The sequence below is a fragment of the Silurus meridionalis genome, chromosome 15, assembly GCF_014805685.1.
Source record: "Silurus meridionalis isolate SWU-2019-XX chromosome 15, ASM1480568v1, whole genome shotgun sequence".
NCBI classification, from domain to species: Eukaryota; Metazoa; Chordata; class Actinopteri; order Siluriformes; family Siluridae; genus Silurus; species Silurus meridionalis.
In genome coordinates this window covers 5,388,031-5,405,948 of record NC_060898.1, presented here as the reverse complement: position 1 = coordinate 5,405,948, position 17,918 = coordinate 5,388,031, and the positions used below count along the sequence as shown (strand labels likewise).

Below are 17,918 nucleotides of genomic sequence, written 5' to 3'. Positions count from 1 at the left end.
CAAGTCAAGTCAAGTTTATTTCTATAGCGCTTTTCACAACAGACATGGTCTCAAAGCAGCTTGATTGGTGTGCATTTATTTCTAATGAGCAGCCATGGTGACTGTGGCAAGGAAAAACTTCCTTAGATGTTATGAGGAAGAAACCTTGAAAGGAACCAGACTCAAAAGGGAAACCCATCCATATCTGGGTGACATCAAGAGTTTAATCACAAATCTTTCAACAATACAGAACACTGGAGAGTGAGAACTAACATGAGTACTGGAGTATAAGATTATAAGTGATGTTCTTTCTACAGCAAAGCATTAAAACATGGCCCTTTACAAACAAGGCCTTTGTAGTGCAAAAAACGAGGAAAAAAATGTTAAATTAATGCAGATGTTCTTTTCCTGTTGTCTTCAGGAAGATGCAGCTCTACCTCTGCCATGTTAATCTACATTCTAGGTGACTTAGGACATGGCTTGGTCTCTGTAGTGATACATGCTTGAAAAACAGTTTAGCGAGAAGAAATCAATCTAAAATATTGGTCACAAATAATTGGGCACTTTCTAAATAAAAGTATAGCACATCTACTAATAATTATATATAAAGTTTTTACCGATGCAAATATGTTAAACAACTTTTATGCTGATGCAAAAGATTGTGATACATACATGCAGCGCATGATACAATGGTAAAAAATACTCACTTTCTAGCCTACAGCAAACATCATTAACTTACCTAAATGTCTGGATTATTTGATTCTACCCTGAATCTATGGAAATTGTGTTGTCTTTCCTCCAGCTTCTCTTATTGACATCCAACCCATAAGATCATGGTCAAACAAAGTAGCTCATAGTTCATTATACATTGGTACCCGTTGCCATTCTCTTCCTCTTTGCATTGGAGATGCTCCTCATTACTGGGATGCCAATCTGTACAAATACACCTCAGATCTTATTGAATCATCCAAGGGTTCTGGTTGGTGTGGACGAGTACTTCTCTCATGTAGAAGTGTGGGGTATTTAGAGTTTTACACAAGAGGTTAAAGTCTAATATGTCAAAAACACTTGCTTTGTGTATTGTTTAGTGAGTTGAGACTTTCCTGTGGTAGCTGAAGAAATGGCTTTCAGATATTTGGCTTGTAGAATCAGTTTTAGTGTCTATCTGCTGGAGCATTGACAGCATTAGGCAATGAATGGCTGTGTAAATACTGGGAAACCTCATCGATTGTGGGATTTTGGTTTCATACATTATATATATATATATAAAAACATTTTTTTTATATTTGAGTTTGAGATCAACACGTGTAAGACCCAACTATAGATCAAATTTCTGGCTACATTTAAAGTGTTAAACTTTGCAATAACTGGATCAACCTTAAATATGCATTTCAAATTTATACTTCAAAATCCAGGTTCAATTCCCTAAAGAAAGGACAAAGATATTATCTCAGGTTTTCGCAAGATTCAACATTATGCCTACTTCAAATAAGTTCCTAAACAACCAATATTATTATTACAAGAAACAGAATTTCTCTCATTTTCTATAAACCACACAATAATTCCCTTATACTTGCTCTGCCAGATCTTCATACAAATCCACTCCCATCTCACTCTAGTTGAAGTAACTTAGATTTAAAGCCTGACACACCATTATGTTAATCTAAACTGACATTTAATTTCTTTAATTTAAGAGAGAAATAGGGCAATAAATCAGTTTTAATTAAATCAAAAAATTATCAATTTATATTTTTATTCATCTGATTTCCTTTATCCCACCGTTTACAAATTAACAATAATTTCATTTAAAAACACAATTTTCTATACATTAACATACTAATTACATCAGTGACTAGACAGAATAAAGATTAAAAACAGTCTCTCATTTATTAGACACATACTGGCATCTCACCTTGCCTTTAAAACCAGCATTCCTACATATAATAAAACCCCCTGAAATGTATATTAAAGAAAAGAAATCTCAAGTTATGCATCAGATTTGAGGAGTAAGTGTTCATTGAGCACTTTATTGTATTCTCAGGTAGGCAGGAAACAAAAATGGCAAAAAAAAAAAAAAAAAAAAACGATCTCAATGTGCATTATACAGTTTCTGCTTTGCTTCATTACAGTTACAATATTACCTCCATATGATCGTATTCTGCTTTCAGATTTACACAGGCTTTCTCCACCACAAAAGACACATACGTGTGTACACACAATCCCACCCAGCTGATGCAGGAACACTCTCTGTTCAATTAAAACGGCGTCTGAACATCTGATCTACTCCCGTAGATCCTCAAGACCGAAGGTCATGAACGAGCTTAACATGAGCGTTCTGCAGAAGCGAAATAAATACTTGAGGCAAAGCAGATTAGTGTATGGAAGGAGAAAAAAAAAGGATGTAGTTTTGTTTATGACACCAGAGAGGGCTTACAGACATAATATCTGATAAGAGAGAGATGTTTACCATCTCTGGTCTGATTACTGAACTGAAAACATGGTTCGTTGTTTAAAAAAAAAAAAAAAAAAAAAACTGTGATTGAAAACTGATGCATTCCATATGTTCAGAATTCACAATGATAGTTAAACATGACATCACAAAGCAGCACTATAAAGCAAAGCCCTTTAAAAGTATAATTTTCAGCCAAAAATATTTAAAACATAACTCATAACAATTCAGCCATGTTAGTTGCAATCCTGGACCATTGTAAGTAAACAATTTTATGCAAGTGTATCTTTAATCTCGCTCTCAACAATGTTAAGTCAATTTAGTGTTTAATTTAAGGACATAAAACGAAAGAGAATGGAAGTAAACCAGGGAAGGGGTAACGCTGGAAGAGAATCAAGTAAAACTGAATTGCTATAAAACCCGATAAAAAAAAAAAAAACTTCGATCACCTTTTACTGAATGCACCGGTGGTACATGAATGATTGACAACCACACACAAGACAAGAGCAGTCCATAGTGTAAGAACATTAACGTTTTCACACACCCCGTGTTATGCATGCATACGAACATGCACATGTTCAAGTCTTAGCACTTTGATTTTTCCCTGATTTCAGTATTAAAAGATTTAAACGAGGTCGCCTGCCCATTCGTCCCCCGTGTAACCGCTGTGTTTCCAATGTTTTCAACACCGATATTTGTAGTTTTGGTCATAAGTGTCATGACATGGCTTCAAATGCCCATGTAAACAACAACCAAAAAAATAAAAAATAAACCATCACTGTTCCCATGATACCTTTATATAAAAAAAAAAAAAAGAAATTAAATAAATAAAAATATATGTGAGTGACAAAAATTAATAAATGCAACTATGTATGTCTTGGCCTGAGTGTGTCCTGCAGCTAACTGCCCACTGTGCACCTCATAACCACTAGTCTTTTCACCCGTCAATCGCTCTACAGCTTCGCATACCTCTCCTAGTTTCTTTATACCACCCATGAACTACAAATTACACGAGCCAACATTATTCTTTGTTACAGGAGAGGAGAAACCGGTCCAGACTAGGTGAGACTCTGGGTATACAGAGCTTGATCGTTTGGGACCGGGTGTTGCCACGCTCTCCGATTCTTGATCAGCTGCAGTCTAGCAGCAGCCCAAACGTGAACCAGGAGGCAGAGGTTATATCTCGATCCCAGCATCATGGGCCACTTTTTTGCTCTGGACTGCAGGACTCCTCGTTTTCCGCAGTTGAGAGAACAGTGCACTGGGATTGAGACTCTGCATCATGCTCAGCTTCAACCTCAGGCTCCATTTTGCCTTCCAACACCAGTCGGATGGTATTTCTCTCTCCTGTGGTCTCCTCGTGCTCGTTCTCTTTGGCCAGACGAAACTTGATGTTTAGTTTCTCAGTTTTTTCTGTGCAAAGAAGGGAAGAGACAGTGTTTCATTAAGACAATAGACAATTCCAGTCTCAGTTCAAACAATGATTGTCCACATTAGTACATGGGACTTTTGATGGATCAGTTCATTGTGCAAAAAGTATTTGCCTTCAAATGTACTTAACTATCCAAAATTTCTAGGCTTTATTATAGCTATAATGTTTTGATTATCATTTTTGCAAAAAGACTGTTACTATTAGCAACAGCATTCTATTAATAGAATAATATTAATGAGTCAACACTGCATGGTATCTATTAAAATTATCATGAACCCAAAACCTTCTTTTCAACTACTTACTGTTGAACTGATGCTGAACTGTATGTTTGTGCTAAATAGATACCACCAAGCAGCAATCAAAACAAGTTCAAAACGCTCTTCCCTGATTGGTGGAGTGCTGCGTATTTGAGCAGTTTTTATCCTCTTCTAAATGAAAAGAAACGACTAATATTTGACTTGAGTAGTGTTAAAGTTTCCTCAAATTAAAATACTGCAATAAAGTACAGACACACAAAAAGCTACTTAAGTAAAGTATAGTAAAGTAATAATGTATAAAGTTTTTTTTAAATGCATTCTTTACTGTACTGTTTATCAGCACTAAAATTAAAGTGATGACCTCAATCAGTTTTTGTCTTCACTATAATAAAAACTGAACTGGTTAACGACTGGTCCATTAACGTTTGTAAAAATTCCCAACTACAAACAATAATGTTCAATACCCTTTCCCAGCTGTTTCTCCTTAGGCAAAAGCAGGACATCTACGTTATGGTGCTCCTGTAGGGCGGCAGTCAGAATGGCCCCTTCTTGGCTGAACAGGAAGACCAGGGGCACAGTGATGTCCTCTGTACTCTCCCCGTCTCCCACCATCTGGAACAGAGGGGTTTCAGCACTGCTGCTGTCCTCTCCCTGGTCTGAGATTGGGAATAACAACAGTGTGCGAGTTTAAAGGAAAGAATAAGTATCGTTAACAGAATATGCTGTTTATAAATAAAGTCCTATCTCTTCCGGTTTCGTTGTTTGGATGGCGCATAGACTACTGCCACCTGCTGGTAGGGGAGAGTTATGTTCTCTTATGCAAGAGCAGAACGCGCACGCATTGTTTGGTGTGTCAGATGTGCCTGCCTAATAATCGACCTGACTTGCAGCACAATCGGCTGATGTCGATTGATAATAAAAAATTTAAAAAAGCCAGAAATAGGCCAGAGCCGATCGATTCTGATCCGAAGTCCAATTTCTGAGCTACCATCTCGATATAATTATACAGGGCTTCAAAAGGAATGAACCGATATCAAGTTCTCAAGCATCATCATGGAATGAGTCAGTGACCATTTGAAAGAGAAATTATCCAAGTTGATTGTAAGTATAATACTTGTGACTTGGCTGGAGTTTTGTGTGACTTTTCCTTAATAAAATATTGCGTAATGAAATCGGTTCATTCTTTTTTAAAAACCCTGTATAATACCACCTCCCTATAATCTATAATTAACCACTGAATTATATAAGTATCAGCACTCACCTATAAAGATGATGCCAATGGCCCCTGCTTGCTGTAATCTTCGCGCTTTAGCAGCAAACATGCAGTCCCCTCTCAGAGCTACAGCGATATGGCCCTGCAGCTCCACTGCATTCTCTATGTGTCCACATGCTGTGTATGGAATGCTCTTTACAATAGTACCCTTGACCTAAATGTTTGAGACAAAACAAAAAAAAAAGAGAAGAGGGACGGGAAAGATAGCGATTTTAATGTATCAAAAATACTTGCAAACAATCCCACTGAACTCTGAACAACCCCCATGCTTCTGCGCACCCCATGCTCCTGCTTGGTAAGGTCCATTCCAAATTTTGCCGGTCCTGCTGTCAGGACTGTTCTTCCCAGAAAGGGAGGGGAGATGAGCTGCACGATAAGTGGCACCACCTCCTCTTCTTCTCGTGTATGGCTGACCTCAGCTACCAGCTTCACTCTAAACACACCTTTCTGCATGTCCTTAACACCACAGAGAGAATAGATGCATGGAAACAGTATAAATTAAAGCATTAAGTCATTAAGGAAAGTGAGCAAAGCAACAAATAAGTCAAGAAAGTGAGAGAACCTACCTGGGTCACTATGCCACCGCTGGCTGCGGCCATTTCTGCAAGAGGGGTCAGAGAGATGCCCATGCTCTTCAGGAACTCAACTGGCTCGATTCCAGTGTCATGAAGAGGCAGCTCAATCCCCCTGAGCATGCATTGAAAGGGGATTCAAAATCAGTCTCTTACTTGTTCCAGTTAGTTTTTATCATGTGCACTTTTATTAATGATTAACTTATTGCAAGGAAAGATTTTCTGACTGAGCAGATACAGCAGACATATTTGCATTTTTGTGGTATAATATTGTTTAGGCATGCATCTTTTTTTGGAATTTGCATGTAGAAACAAAGGCATTAGTAAGCAAGGGGTGAAAAAAAAATTATGAATGACTTACTTGACAATTGAGGTGTGGGGTGGCCTGCCAACCCCAGTGAGGTATTTGTAACGGTCCCTGATGGTCTTGGCAAAGGAAGGGTTATTAGGGAACAGGGTCTGAGTGCTAGGGCAAGCATATGTAAACATGTCTTCCTCAGGAGAAGTGTAAAAGCCCTGAACACACAAACATTACATCACATCAGGCTACTACAACCACTCAGAGGTAGATAGAAGAGTTACCATTCTTCATTATTATTTATATGCCGGTTGTGGTAGTTTAGCTAAAATAGGATTCAAGAGAAAAGCAAACCTCAGACAAAAAATAAATTGTCTAATTTGTGCTCAGCTATAAATGATTTTGCCTTTTTTTTACCGTGCTGTTGCCTTTACAGGGAGTCTGTGCATTAGACAGAGAGACTGGAAGCAGATGGGCCTCGGTGGTAAAGATATATTCATCAATATCAAAGGCAAATGACTTTTCTCCGAGAAGAGCAAATAGAGGTACTTGAACATCTCAGCTAGGAAGAAGGAGTCCATCCTAGAAATACAAAGCAGTCCCACGATCAATCACAAAAAATCCAGTGTAATATGCAGGTTAGAGTTTACAACATGTAGCTACAAGTACAAGCAATGCAGCATAATTAACCAATTCCTGTTGTGTTCAAATATGTGCTAGTTACAAATGTAAACCACAGGTGTCATAATAATTACACTAATCTGAGAGTGTGTCTCCTCACCTGTCTTCATGTGTCCCCGTCCGAACATCCTGGACTGCAGCAAAGCCACAGGGGACCCGTGCGTGAGTATTAAGCTTCTCAACTATAGACTGGCCCACTTTGAGGTAATACGGGTCACCTGTAGCCTGAGGGTAAAAAATGTAAATATTAATAAGCTATTCAGCGTAGATGACAATGATGTTAAATGTATACACCAATACGAATATGATGCATCACAAAACGTCCGGAGACTCAGGCATGTCCTTAGAGTAACATAGAATATAGATTATGGCAGAGGTAGAGCTGTATCTTACTGGAGACAGAACAGAAAAAGTACATCTGGTGTTATTTTATATTTTTTTTCTTTACTGCACTTCAAAGGCCCATTTGTAAAATGGGACCATGCGTTAGAAGTCGGAAGGCACTTAAGTTAATTTATGATTTGCTGTCTGTCTGAACCAAAGAAATAAAAGCGAACTATCTGCAATATATTGAATTACATCATATTTTTTCCACTGCATTGCATCAAATTGAAATCGGATTGAACTGCATCATAATAGGGGGAATCCGATGGGATCGCAATTGCTTCATGTGCATCTCTAATGTATCGTTGGCTATGCATCGAGATGTGAATTGCATTGGCCTCACTTACAGCGATGCACATCCCTAGTGTTTAATGTTTATGGCTTTTTAATTACACAACGTATAAGGACAAAATGTATAATGCTTTAATGCACTTTTAACTGAATTCCTGATGCCCTGCAAATCCATTAAAATCCAAATGAACATAAATACACAATGCCTGTAAAATGTACACCTTTAATAAACCAACACATTTCATTACCTTGTACAGAAAGTAAGTGCTCTCGGCAAACTCTGGCCGCAGAGGGTGTTGACCCCAGTGAACCCTGAACTCAGTGGTGAAAGCCTGTTAAAGGAGAGCAGCGTCATTTAAAGGCTATTATATCTGCTGCAAGCCAACACACTTTACCCTACTACATAATCTGTGTACGTGCACTGGAACCAACACCGGGGTGTGCTAAATGAACTAGCATTTAGATACCTCAGGAAGAAACTTGTGCTGTTTGGTGACTTGATAAAGCATCTCATGGGTCTCTATAGCAGGCTTCAGATCTCCCCTTAGAACCTGGGTGCAAAAAAAAAAAAAAAAAAAAAAAAACCCATTCAAGCATACACACAGTTATAAACACCAGTTGAATAATCAGAGTTGAATAATATGCCTTTCAGTAAACCTGCTGACCTGCAGTCCAGGGAAGAAGGCCAGTAATGAGTCCATCCAGCTGCGCACGTTCACTGTAGGGTTGTGCATGTGCACGCTGAGCAGCAGAGGTGGCTGGCTAATGTACTTCATTATGGCACTGTAGTGCTATTACACAAACACACAAAAACCCAAACACACACAGCTTTACTCGAATTACATTCTCTTTAAAATGCAATCTAGACTGAAGTGTTATAATGCGATACCTACAGTGTTAAACCTCTCGAGGTACACGTTGTCTCCCAGCAGAATATACGCCTTCATCAAGTATTCATAGTACGAGTCGATTCCAGCTCCAACACCACTATCTACATAGAGAGAAAAACACAACAAAAAAGATTGAGTGCTTTGAAATTCTCCATTACCAGCTCATGCACATTCCACACAAATGACACACTGGCCGATTTTTAGTAATCCTTTGCGATTGTTGCTTGTTAGACTGTACCATCTTGATCCCTATGTCACACTGTAGGATCTCAGTTTTACATCAATCTGGTACACGTTCAGCCCCACATTCTCTCACTAATAGTAGCTAGCAAACAAATCTGTAACGTTCATTTTGTTCAGGACATGCCTTTTAATAATAATAAAATAATTTAAAAAATAATATCATAAACACTTTTTTTTCCTTCATAACTCAAAACTTTTCTCTTCTTGCTGTACTGCCCACCTGACTCGTTTACACATTTTCCCTGAGGTGGTTTGAAATTGTTGCGCTAATTGCGTCACCAGGCTCGGCTCGACTATTGGTGCTTGGTTTGGCGGTCGTCGTAGTCCCACTGCAGGAAAGTGGCTGAAATCTTCTGACACTGCCAGGATTTCATCAGAAGGAAAAAATGATCGTAATGGCCATTAATCGGCTGTCGGTGAACATGTCAAACCAGTGATCTAAAACTACAGACTTTAGCCTAGGGTTATAGGAATCTTTTAGGATTTTCAAAATAGGTCTCAGACGACGAAAATCGAGGACAAAACGGAACAGTGTGCATCTGGCATAAGTTGGATCTACCATACAACTGAGAAGGCAATAAAACAATGTGCTACCACTGAGTATCCAAACTGAACAACAGGGCTGAGCAATTTTCCCAATTTTATTGATTAAATTGAATGTAATGTTTTCATTGAAGAATCACAGTTTGGATTTAAGAGGTCAGCAATTGGACAAACCTGTAAACTGTGAAATACAAAAACAAATGACTAAAAAAAGTCAAATGTGGTAATGTTTCATATCACAAAGGACATGGTCCCCAAATAAATAATAATACAAGGATTCATAAAATTCTGCACATCATTGATCTAAGAAAAACCGCTGAGCCACAAATATTTCGAACTGTACACCAAAAATGTGAAAAATGTTGCAGAAATACTGAGAGAATTTTATTATATATTTTTGTTTTACAAAACATTATTGCATTAATACTAGTTTTGTTACTACAATAATTGAATTCATATTTCATGCATGACCTCGTCTTCTTTCGTTTAAAGTGCACCACACAAGTTCTTTAACCAGATGATTTTGCAAGTTGTTGAAAAAGAAAATGTTTCTTGAATAATGGTGTGAAGTGAATTACTTGAAATTTATTGATTAATTGAAAAATAAAAATTGTATATAAATAAATCAAGATTTTATTTTGCCATATTGCTCAGCCCTAGCAGACAAAATAAAAATCCCTTTTCTAGCCCAGCAATAATATATCATGCCAACATATGAAAGTTTTGCTTAATATAGATTAAGAAAAAATATAAGGATTTAAATTGCTGTGAAGTTTTGTTTATAGCACACTGTAGTGTTCTCTCGCTCTGCTTCATAAATTAATATATATTATTATTAGGGATGTCAATCGATCTAAATATTGAATCCCAAGATCGTCATGAGCATGAATGTATGACAGTCTAATAAACCTTATAAAACATGTAGGCTCACCCCGTCGGACCCAGTCTCCATTATGGATGTTGATGACCGTGCCCACAAGGTTACTTCCGCTCTGCCTCTTATCCCAGAGGACATCCAGAGCTTTCCGTGCATGTTCCTGATGAGGATAGAAAACAAGTTTAATGTCACAATGTCAAGACAGAGATGTGTGTTAAAAAAAAAAAAAAAAAAAAACTGGAAACTGGTTTAAATGAACTTAGCCCATAGTGACATGAGAGACAGTATTGACAGCACCTCGAACACATATTCCCCCGAGAGTCGGCTTAGTGCAGCAAACTCTAAGATCATGGTCCCGGCACAAGCTGTGCAGGTGTCCGTCTCGGTGCCTGTGCGGGACAGAGGGTTCAGGACTCCGTACCGCAAGTTCACCTGTAGGGGAAAATTGCACACACACACAAAAAATGGGTAAAAAACATCTGCTTTATCACATTAGGATTACACAAAGGAATTGAGAATAGTTGATTTTATAATAAAAAATAATACCTAGGAACAATTTTAAGTCCTAATGTATTATGAGTAGGGTTGCAAAATTCCAGGAAACCTCTCATGGGACTTAATATGGATAAATTAATTATTTACATAATTGCAGATTAGCCTATAACAGGGAACTGAAATGTAGTCGCAGGATAATCTTGGGTAATTTAATTTTAGTTGAATTTCTATTCTGGACATTCATCAAAGCACATGCACAAAGCACAATTAGTGCAGGGCTGCTGAGGCCACACCCCCTACAGGCACTGTGCATTCCTCCTTAACATAACATTAAAAAAAAAAAAAAAAAGTCAATCTTGGCAGTGTATTCACATAGTTACATAAATTTATGTTTAAAACTTCCTTGTGCTGTGTGTAAGCTATTGTGCAACAAAATCATACTAACAATGAAAGTGAAAATAGTCTTTTGTTAGATCATGCATCACCCATGACCAGACAAAATGTTTATGCTTTTGTATATGATTTATTTTGTATTAAGATTATTAACATTTCCCAAAATTTATAATTATTTCCAATAAATTCCTAGTAAGCTTTCAACTTGAAATATTTCCAAAATTCCCCAGATGAAGTTACCAAAAAAAGTTTCCCGGAAATCTTCAGCCCCTCGCAACCCCTAATTATAAAGCAGTTTGACAAATCATTTAAAGAGACCGCTTATTACTCTTGGGTATGGAAGGCCACTGGTGGTGTTAAAGGCAGGCAGTAAACGGTAGCCAAGGTCTTTGGCCATGTGCAGCAGCTCATCTCTGTACCACTGCATCCTCTCTCCTCGCTGCTTTAGCATGTCAGCCATCGTGTGCGCCCCCAACAGTCCTCTGAAAAGAAAAAAAAAACCAGAACCATAGGGAATGGGTTTAGGCATGTAGAAGATTCATGCATCCTAGAAACTCCCCCTCTGAAGCCTCAAACAACACATAACTCTAAATAGATGGTACTGTATACTCGTACCCCAGCACACGTATATTGGTCTCGAAAACAGACACCACCACATCATTGTCCAGGCTGACATCTGTAATGGTTTTCTTTACGGCCTCTTCGAACTCCTCCATCCTGTTCAACAGCTGTTTAAAATAAAGCACAGAATAAAATATTCCACAAGAGGCAAAAAAAATAATAAAAATCTATAGAAAACGATGTTGTGCAAGCGTATAACTGAAGCGTAGCAGTTTTCTTTGTAGCACTATAATCATAAAATGGGCACAGAATTGTACTCGTGTCTCATTGATCTCGATTGCTAGTGGCAACCTGTCCATTTTTGCAGGTAAATTAGAATAAATGAAAAATACTCACTGCTAGGGTGTCTAAAGTGTCAATCAGTGTCAGAGAAAACCTGAAAAGGAGAAAAAAGAAAACGAAAAACCCCACACAACTAATTAATCAGTAGTTGGAATAAAAACTACAGCTAGAGATTTAATGCTACTATTCTCTCTAGTTATTCACTGTATTAATAATATTGTTTGACCCAGTGTATTATCAGAACTTTTAGCACTACACAAGAATGACAGGACGTAAAACCCACTTTCCCAGAGAGTCATCGATGTCTCCGCGATTTGGCTCCAGCCCTCGAACCCTCCCTTTGCAGCTTAGCGGCATCAGCTCGTCAGCTGGGTATGCATATTTCTTAAGCAGGGAGAGAGGAAAACAAAATCAAGCAACCGATGTGAATACTACAATAACAACTAAAGGTCACACGGGAGCAGTCACATGCGAAGAAGCGGATCATGTGCATTGCAAAGAAAAACAATTTCACTATTACTTACCATGTAACTGCCATAAGCATGATCAAACATCTCCAGAATTTGTTCCCTAAAATGCAAAAACAATAGATTGCATTAGCAAGACATTATGTAAACTAATACTATAAGTCTTCAGTATTAATCATTTGGAAACATTGAAAAACAGTTTATTTTGTAGTCAAAATATGCACAGGTGCTTGTGGTTTAATCAGAGCGTGTGTGTAAATCACAAGTTGTGCTACACAACACAGACAATGCAAATGCTATGCAAAACAGTAGAGAAGCCGTGTATTTAACCAAACAATCCCTTTAAAAGGAGACTGCAATGTTTTACTCTATAATTCTATGACCCATGTTTTGCATTACAAAATATCAGCACACTAACTTGCGTGAAATGTAGAATTGCTAAAATATTTACAGTGAAGTTTCTTTTTTTGACCTTTATTTTAAAAAAATAAATAAAAAAATAAAAAGGTTGAATAGTGACCTAGAAGTAAAATAAAGTTGGTCAGTTACACCATGAAGTTATAGGAAAGAGTAGTGGATGATATTGTGATTTGTGGTGAGAGTAAGGAGCAGGTTAAGAAGAGTCTGGAGAGGTGGAGGTACACGCTGAAAGGGAAGGGAAGGGAAATGAAAGTATGTAGGAGTAAAACAGAGTACATGTGTGTGAATGAGAGGAAAGGCAGTGGAGGGGTGCGGTTGCAGGAAGAAGAGGAGGTGAAGGTGGATGAGTGTAAGTACCTAGGTTCAACAGTGCAAAGTAATGAAAAGTGTGTTAGAGAAGTGCAGAAAAGAGTGCAGGCAGGGTGGAGTGGGTGGAGAAGAGTGATAGCAGGAGTGATTTGTGATAGATAGAGACAGTGGCATTGAGTAAAAGACAGGAGGTGGAGCTGGAGGTAGCAGAGCTGAAGATGTTGAGGTTTTCGTTGGGAATGACGACGATGGACAGGATTAGAAATGAGTTAATAAGTGAAACAGAGCATGTAGGACGTTTTGGAGACGAGGTGAGGGAGGCGAGATTGAGATGGTTTGGACATGTGCAGAGGAGGGACATGGGGTATATTGATAGGAGGATGCTAAGGATGGATCCACCAGTAAGGAGGAAAAGAGGAAGGCCAAGGAGAAGGTTTATGGATGTGGTGAGGGAAGACATGCAGGTAGTTGGCTTGAAAGAGGCAGATGTAGAGGACAGGGGGGTATGGAGACGGATGAGCCGCTTTGGCGACCCCTAAAGGGAACAGCCGAAAGAACAACAACAGGGACCTAGAAGTGCAGAATCTTTTCTCTCTCACATATACATTATATATGCTATATTCCCAGAAGTATCAGGACACCTGACCTTTCCTGTTATATGTGGTTCTTTTCCAAACTGTTACCACAAAACTGGAGGCACTCAATTGTACAGGACGTCTTTAGATGCGCTGTAATAAAATTTTGCATTCACCTGAACTTGGAAACCCAAACCTGTTCCAGCATGGCAATGCCTCTGTGCACAAAGTGAGCTCCTTGAAGATCTGGTTGACATGCTTTGAAGAGGAAGATCTTGAGTGGCCTGCTATAAAGCTCTGATCTCATCCTTACTGAACACCTTTTGGATGAATTGGAACGCTGCACCCCAGACCTTCTCACCTCACCTACATCACTACCTGCCTTTAATACCCTTGTGGCTGATGAACACAAATATCCATAAGCACACTCCAAAATCTAGTGGAACATCTTCCCAGAAGAGTGGAGGGTTCAGTGGTTCAGTGGAGGGTTCAGTAAGAGTAAATTGGGACTAAATGTGGAACGCAATGTTTAAAAATCACGTACTAAACTTATGACCAAGTGACCCACTACTTGTTTTATATATAATATAAATATAAATATATAATTAAATAAAACTATACTTACTGACCAACTTTAATTTACAAAAAAAAACAAAAAACAGTGCTAGTCAGTAAAAAGGATACTTGATATTTTAAATACTAAAAGAAGGGAAATACTAGTGCAATCAAGTGTAACTGGGTTTCATATTTAACCTGCAATTAAACGTTCGTGTCTAAAAAAAAAAAAAAAACAAGCCTTTTCTTTCATTTAACCACAAACACAAGAGCGTGGATTTCACTATGCTCTGCTGAGACTGTTCAAAGCACAGACAAACATAAAGCTTTTTTTCTAACCTGCACTCAGAATGGGTAGACTGTCAAATGAAGGAATGCTATAGGAAAATAGGAATACCAGCTAGTAAAACTGGGATCTGTGTAGTTAGACCCTGTTAGACACAAGGCATCTTGGAGTACCAATAAAAAACAAAAAAAAAAACAAAGAAAATTTGGTTGAAAAAGAAAGTAATGTGTTGTGGTTGGATTCTCCAGTAGTACAACATTCAAATCCACATGAAAATGTAAATTTTAAGAATATATTCTTAGTAGATTTTTTACATTTGATCATATTATACATTGTGTTGGAACAGCCGTAATACAAATCTGTCTTTTCTTATCACACATGTTGTGGTACCTATAATACTTGATTTCTAATTAGCATTCACCTCTCTGTTGCTAATAAGGTATCATTTATACATTAACTCCTTTACCTCTGTTGCAAATGACACTGTTCAACAAGACAGACCGGTGCAATGTCTATTCTCAGAACTGGCATTAATGAAGTGTAAAGGAAAACAAATCCACCCTGGAATTTGCGTCTTAAGCAGAATATTATTGTGATCTTCAGCGGCGTCCAAAAGCTCATTTTGTAGTCGTTCTGCATTAATTAATCATTGTATGACCGGCCTGCTTTGTCTTTTCTGCTCAAGTTTTGTTTTCTCTGTGATACACAAAGACAAAACTTTTAAAGAGCTGGCACAGGACAAAAACTGTGCGAGAGGAAATGCGGCATTTGATTATACACATGACCAGGCATTTTGAGCATTGCATTCCACATTTAGTCCTAATTTGCACTTATAAATCCCCACACTCTTCTGGGAAGATGTTCCACTAGATTCTGGAGTGTGCTTATGGATATTTGTGTTCATCAGCCAGAAAAGAATTACGAAAGGCAGGTAGTGATGTAGGTGAGGTGTGGAGGTCTGGAGTGCAGTCAGCATTCCAATTCATCCCAAAGGTGTTCAGTAGGGATGAGATCAGAGCTTTATAGCAGGCCACTCCAGATCTTCCTCTCCAAAGCATGTAAACCAGATCTTCAAGGAGCTCACTTTGTGCACAGGAGCATCACCATGCTAGAACAGATTTGGGTTTCCAAGTTCAAGTGAATACAAAACTTTATTACAGCGCATCTAAAAGACGTCCTGTACAACTGAGTGCTTTCAGCTTTGGGTTAGCAGTTTGAAAAAAACACAAATAGCAGGAAAGTTCAGGTGACCCAAAACTTTTGGAAATATAGTGCATTAGGGTGAAAGTGATCATTTTGTCCTCAAAGTTGATGTGTTAGAAGCAGGAAAAATGGCCAAGCGCAAGGATTTGAGCGAGATGGACCAAATTGCGACGTCTAGACGACTGGGTAAGTGCAGCGCCAAAACTGCAGCTCATGTGGGGTATTCCCAGTCTGCAGTGATCAGTATCTATCAAAAGTGGTCTAAAGAAGGAACGGTGGTGAACCGGCGACAGGGTCATGGGTGTCCCAGGCTCATTGTCTGATCCAACAGACAAGCTCATGTAGCTCACATTGCTAAAGAACCTGTTAAAGCTCAACAGGTCGGAACTGTTTCAGCAGCAAAATGTGGGATCAACACAACATTAGGCATGTGGTCATAATGTTACGTATGCTGCATGCTGAAAACTTTTCCTCTTATTAAACGCTGTTACAACACTACCACAAACGCAGCATTACACCCATACTGATACCAAATCATAAATATATGTATTTTGTACTGACTTCTTGAATCAGCGATTAGTACAACCAATGACATCGATTTACCAGAGTACAGTATCTGTTTATTAACTGATCTAAACTCAATACTGATAGAAACTTATAAATTAAATGTCTAGGTGTGCGTTTTTGTTTGTTCGCTCTGTATGCGGCCACGTTAAGTTGTTAAACCGTCACTATGTAAACAATGACGTGGCCAAGATGACCCCAAATCTGTCCTTGAGTTTAAAGGTCAAGTAACGGTGGTGTTCTCGGATGAGGGACTTCTTCGCCTTGAACGTTGCAGGCGTGTTCCGGACACGACGCCCTGTGACATCAGATCGGCACACGAATCGAATTCTCCAAAGAACAAAAAGACAGCGTCGTCTAACAGATTAAAACCTAGATCTTCTCTCAATAGAAGCATATTCAAGTGTGTTCACAGTGATCTCTGCCCTAATTCACATCAGGAGCAGACAGTGAATGACGCTTTCCTGTAGACTGCTGTGGGTGAATGGGTCCTGAGTTTACATTTTTTTCAATTGAAATCTACTAAATAAGAAAACAAATGTACCTGATTTTAGACTTTTCCTCAGCAGACATGGCCTGGCCATCATTAGCATCAACTGAACACAAAATGCCAGTGAACAGAGCAACAGCCAGCAGAACCATGACCAGGCAGATGAATCTTTGAGAAATCCCTCTCACGCCTATTTTATCCATTAAAACTTTTTCTAATAATAACAACAACTCCCATGAAACATAAAGAGAAACGACTTTTTGTTAATCATTTCCAGAACCTTCTAAATCACTTTCATTAAATAGATACCTAAAGCCCTATAGGAAACCTCAGTCAGGGAAGTACACACAAGCTCGTTTGTATAGTTCATAACATATACAAATATATTAAAGTATTAAAAAAATAGTTGTTAATTATGAATAGTAGATGGAATATAAATATAACTAATTAAAAAGCCAGCTAGTTGAAGTTTCGGTTGGTTCTCTGACCCTAGCTAGCTGGCTGGCTAACCCGGTGTCTGTCTAGGCTAAATACGTGACCCTTCATAGCCGACACAAAAAGTGAAAAAAGTCCATTTCGGCTAAATATTCCACTCCTTTTTCCTCAGCTGGGCAAAATTTCTGAAATACTTCATGTCTACGTTCATTAGGTGTCCATGTTTCAGTGAACTATCTCACTGTAGTCGAGCGACTCCCCGCCGCCTGTCTACACACAATCACTTATTTACATGGGCGCCATCTTTACTCTCCGGGAAACCGGAAGTGGAATAAAAAAAATAAATCAATATTTTTTAAACAAATTATTCAATGATATTTGCACGGTATGGTACAATTCTCAAATGTATAAGACATGTATATTATTATACATGTTTTAAAATTCGTAAAGAAAGATGATCAAATGCATAATATTATAAGTGACCAATTAGAAGCGCCGATCAACAGAAAGGCGAGGCAAGAGTCGTTTTACATGGCCGAATATCAAAAACCTTTCTAGTGGACTACTAAAAGAACACTAAAACCATACATTGTTTCCTTTATAGTGCATTCATCTAGGGAGTGAGGATTGATTTTGTATTCACTGCGTGGGTAC

General features: G+C 38.3%; 1 protein-coding gene across 1 annotated transcript; it reads right to left on the bottom strand.

The window, feature by feature from the left end:
- Positions 1 to 1,713: 1,713 nt before the first annotated feature.
- On the bottom strand, positions 1,714 to 17,562 carry si:ch211-282j22.3 (ER degradation-enhancing alpha-mannosidase-like protein 3). The gene is given in 21 exon segments (XM_046868355.1): positions 1,714 to 3,841; positions 4,582 to 4,773; positions 5,379 to 5,544; positions 5,670 to 5,846; positions 5,957 to 6,077; positions 6,324 to 6,478; positions 6,678 to 6,772; positions 6,775 to 6,842; positions 7,042 to 7,166; positions 7,865 to 7,948; positions 8,084 to 8,167; positions 8,282 to 8,407; positions 8,510 to 8,607; positions 10,224 to 10,329; positions 10,467 to 10,601; positions 11,386 to 11,539; positions 11,673 to 11,785; positions 12,015 to 12,054; positions 12,244 to 12,344; positions 12,485 to 12,530; positions 16,884 to 17,562. Coding segments are annotated over 21 exon segments (2,553 nt in total). The 5' UTR covers positions 17,033 to 17,562; the 3' UTR covers positions 1,714 to 3,623.
- Positions 17,563 to 17,918: the final 356 nt, after the last annotated feature.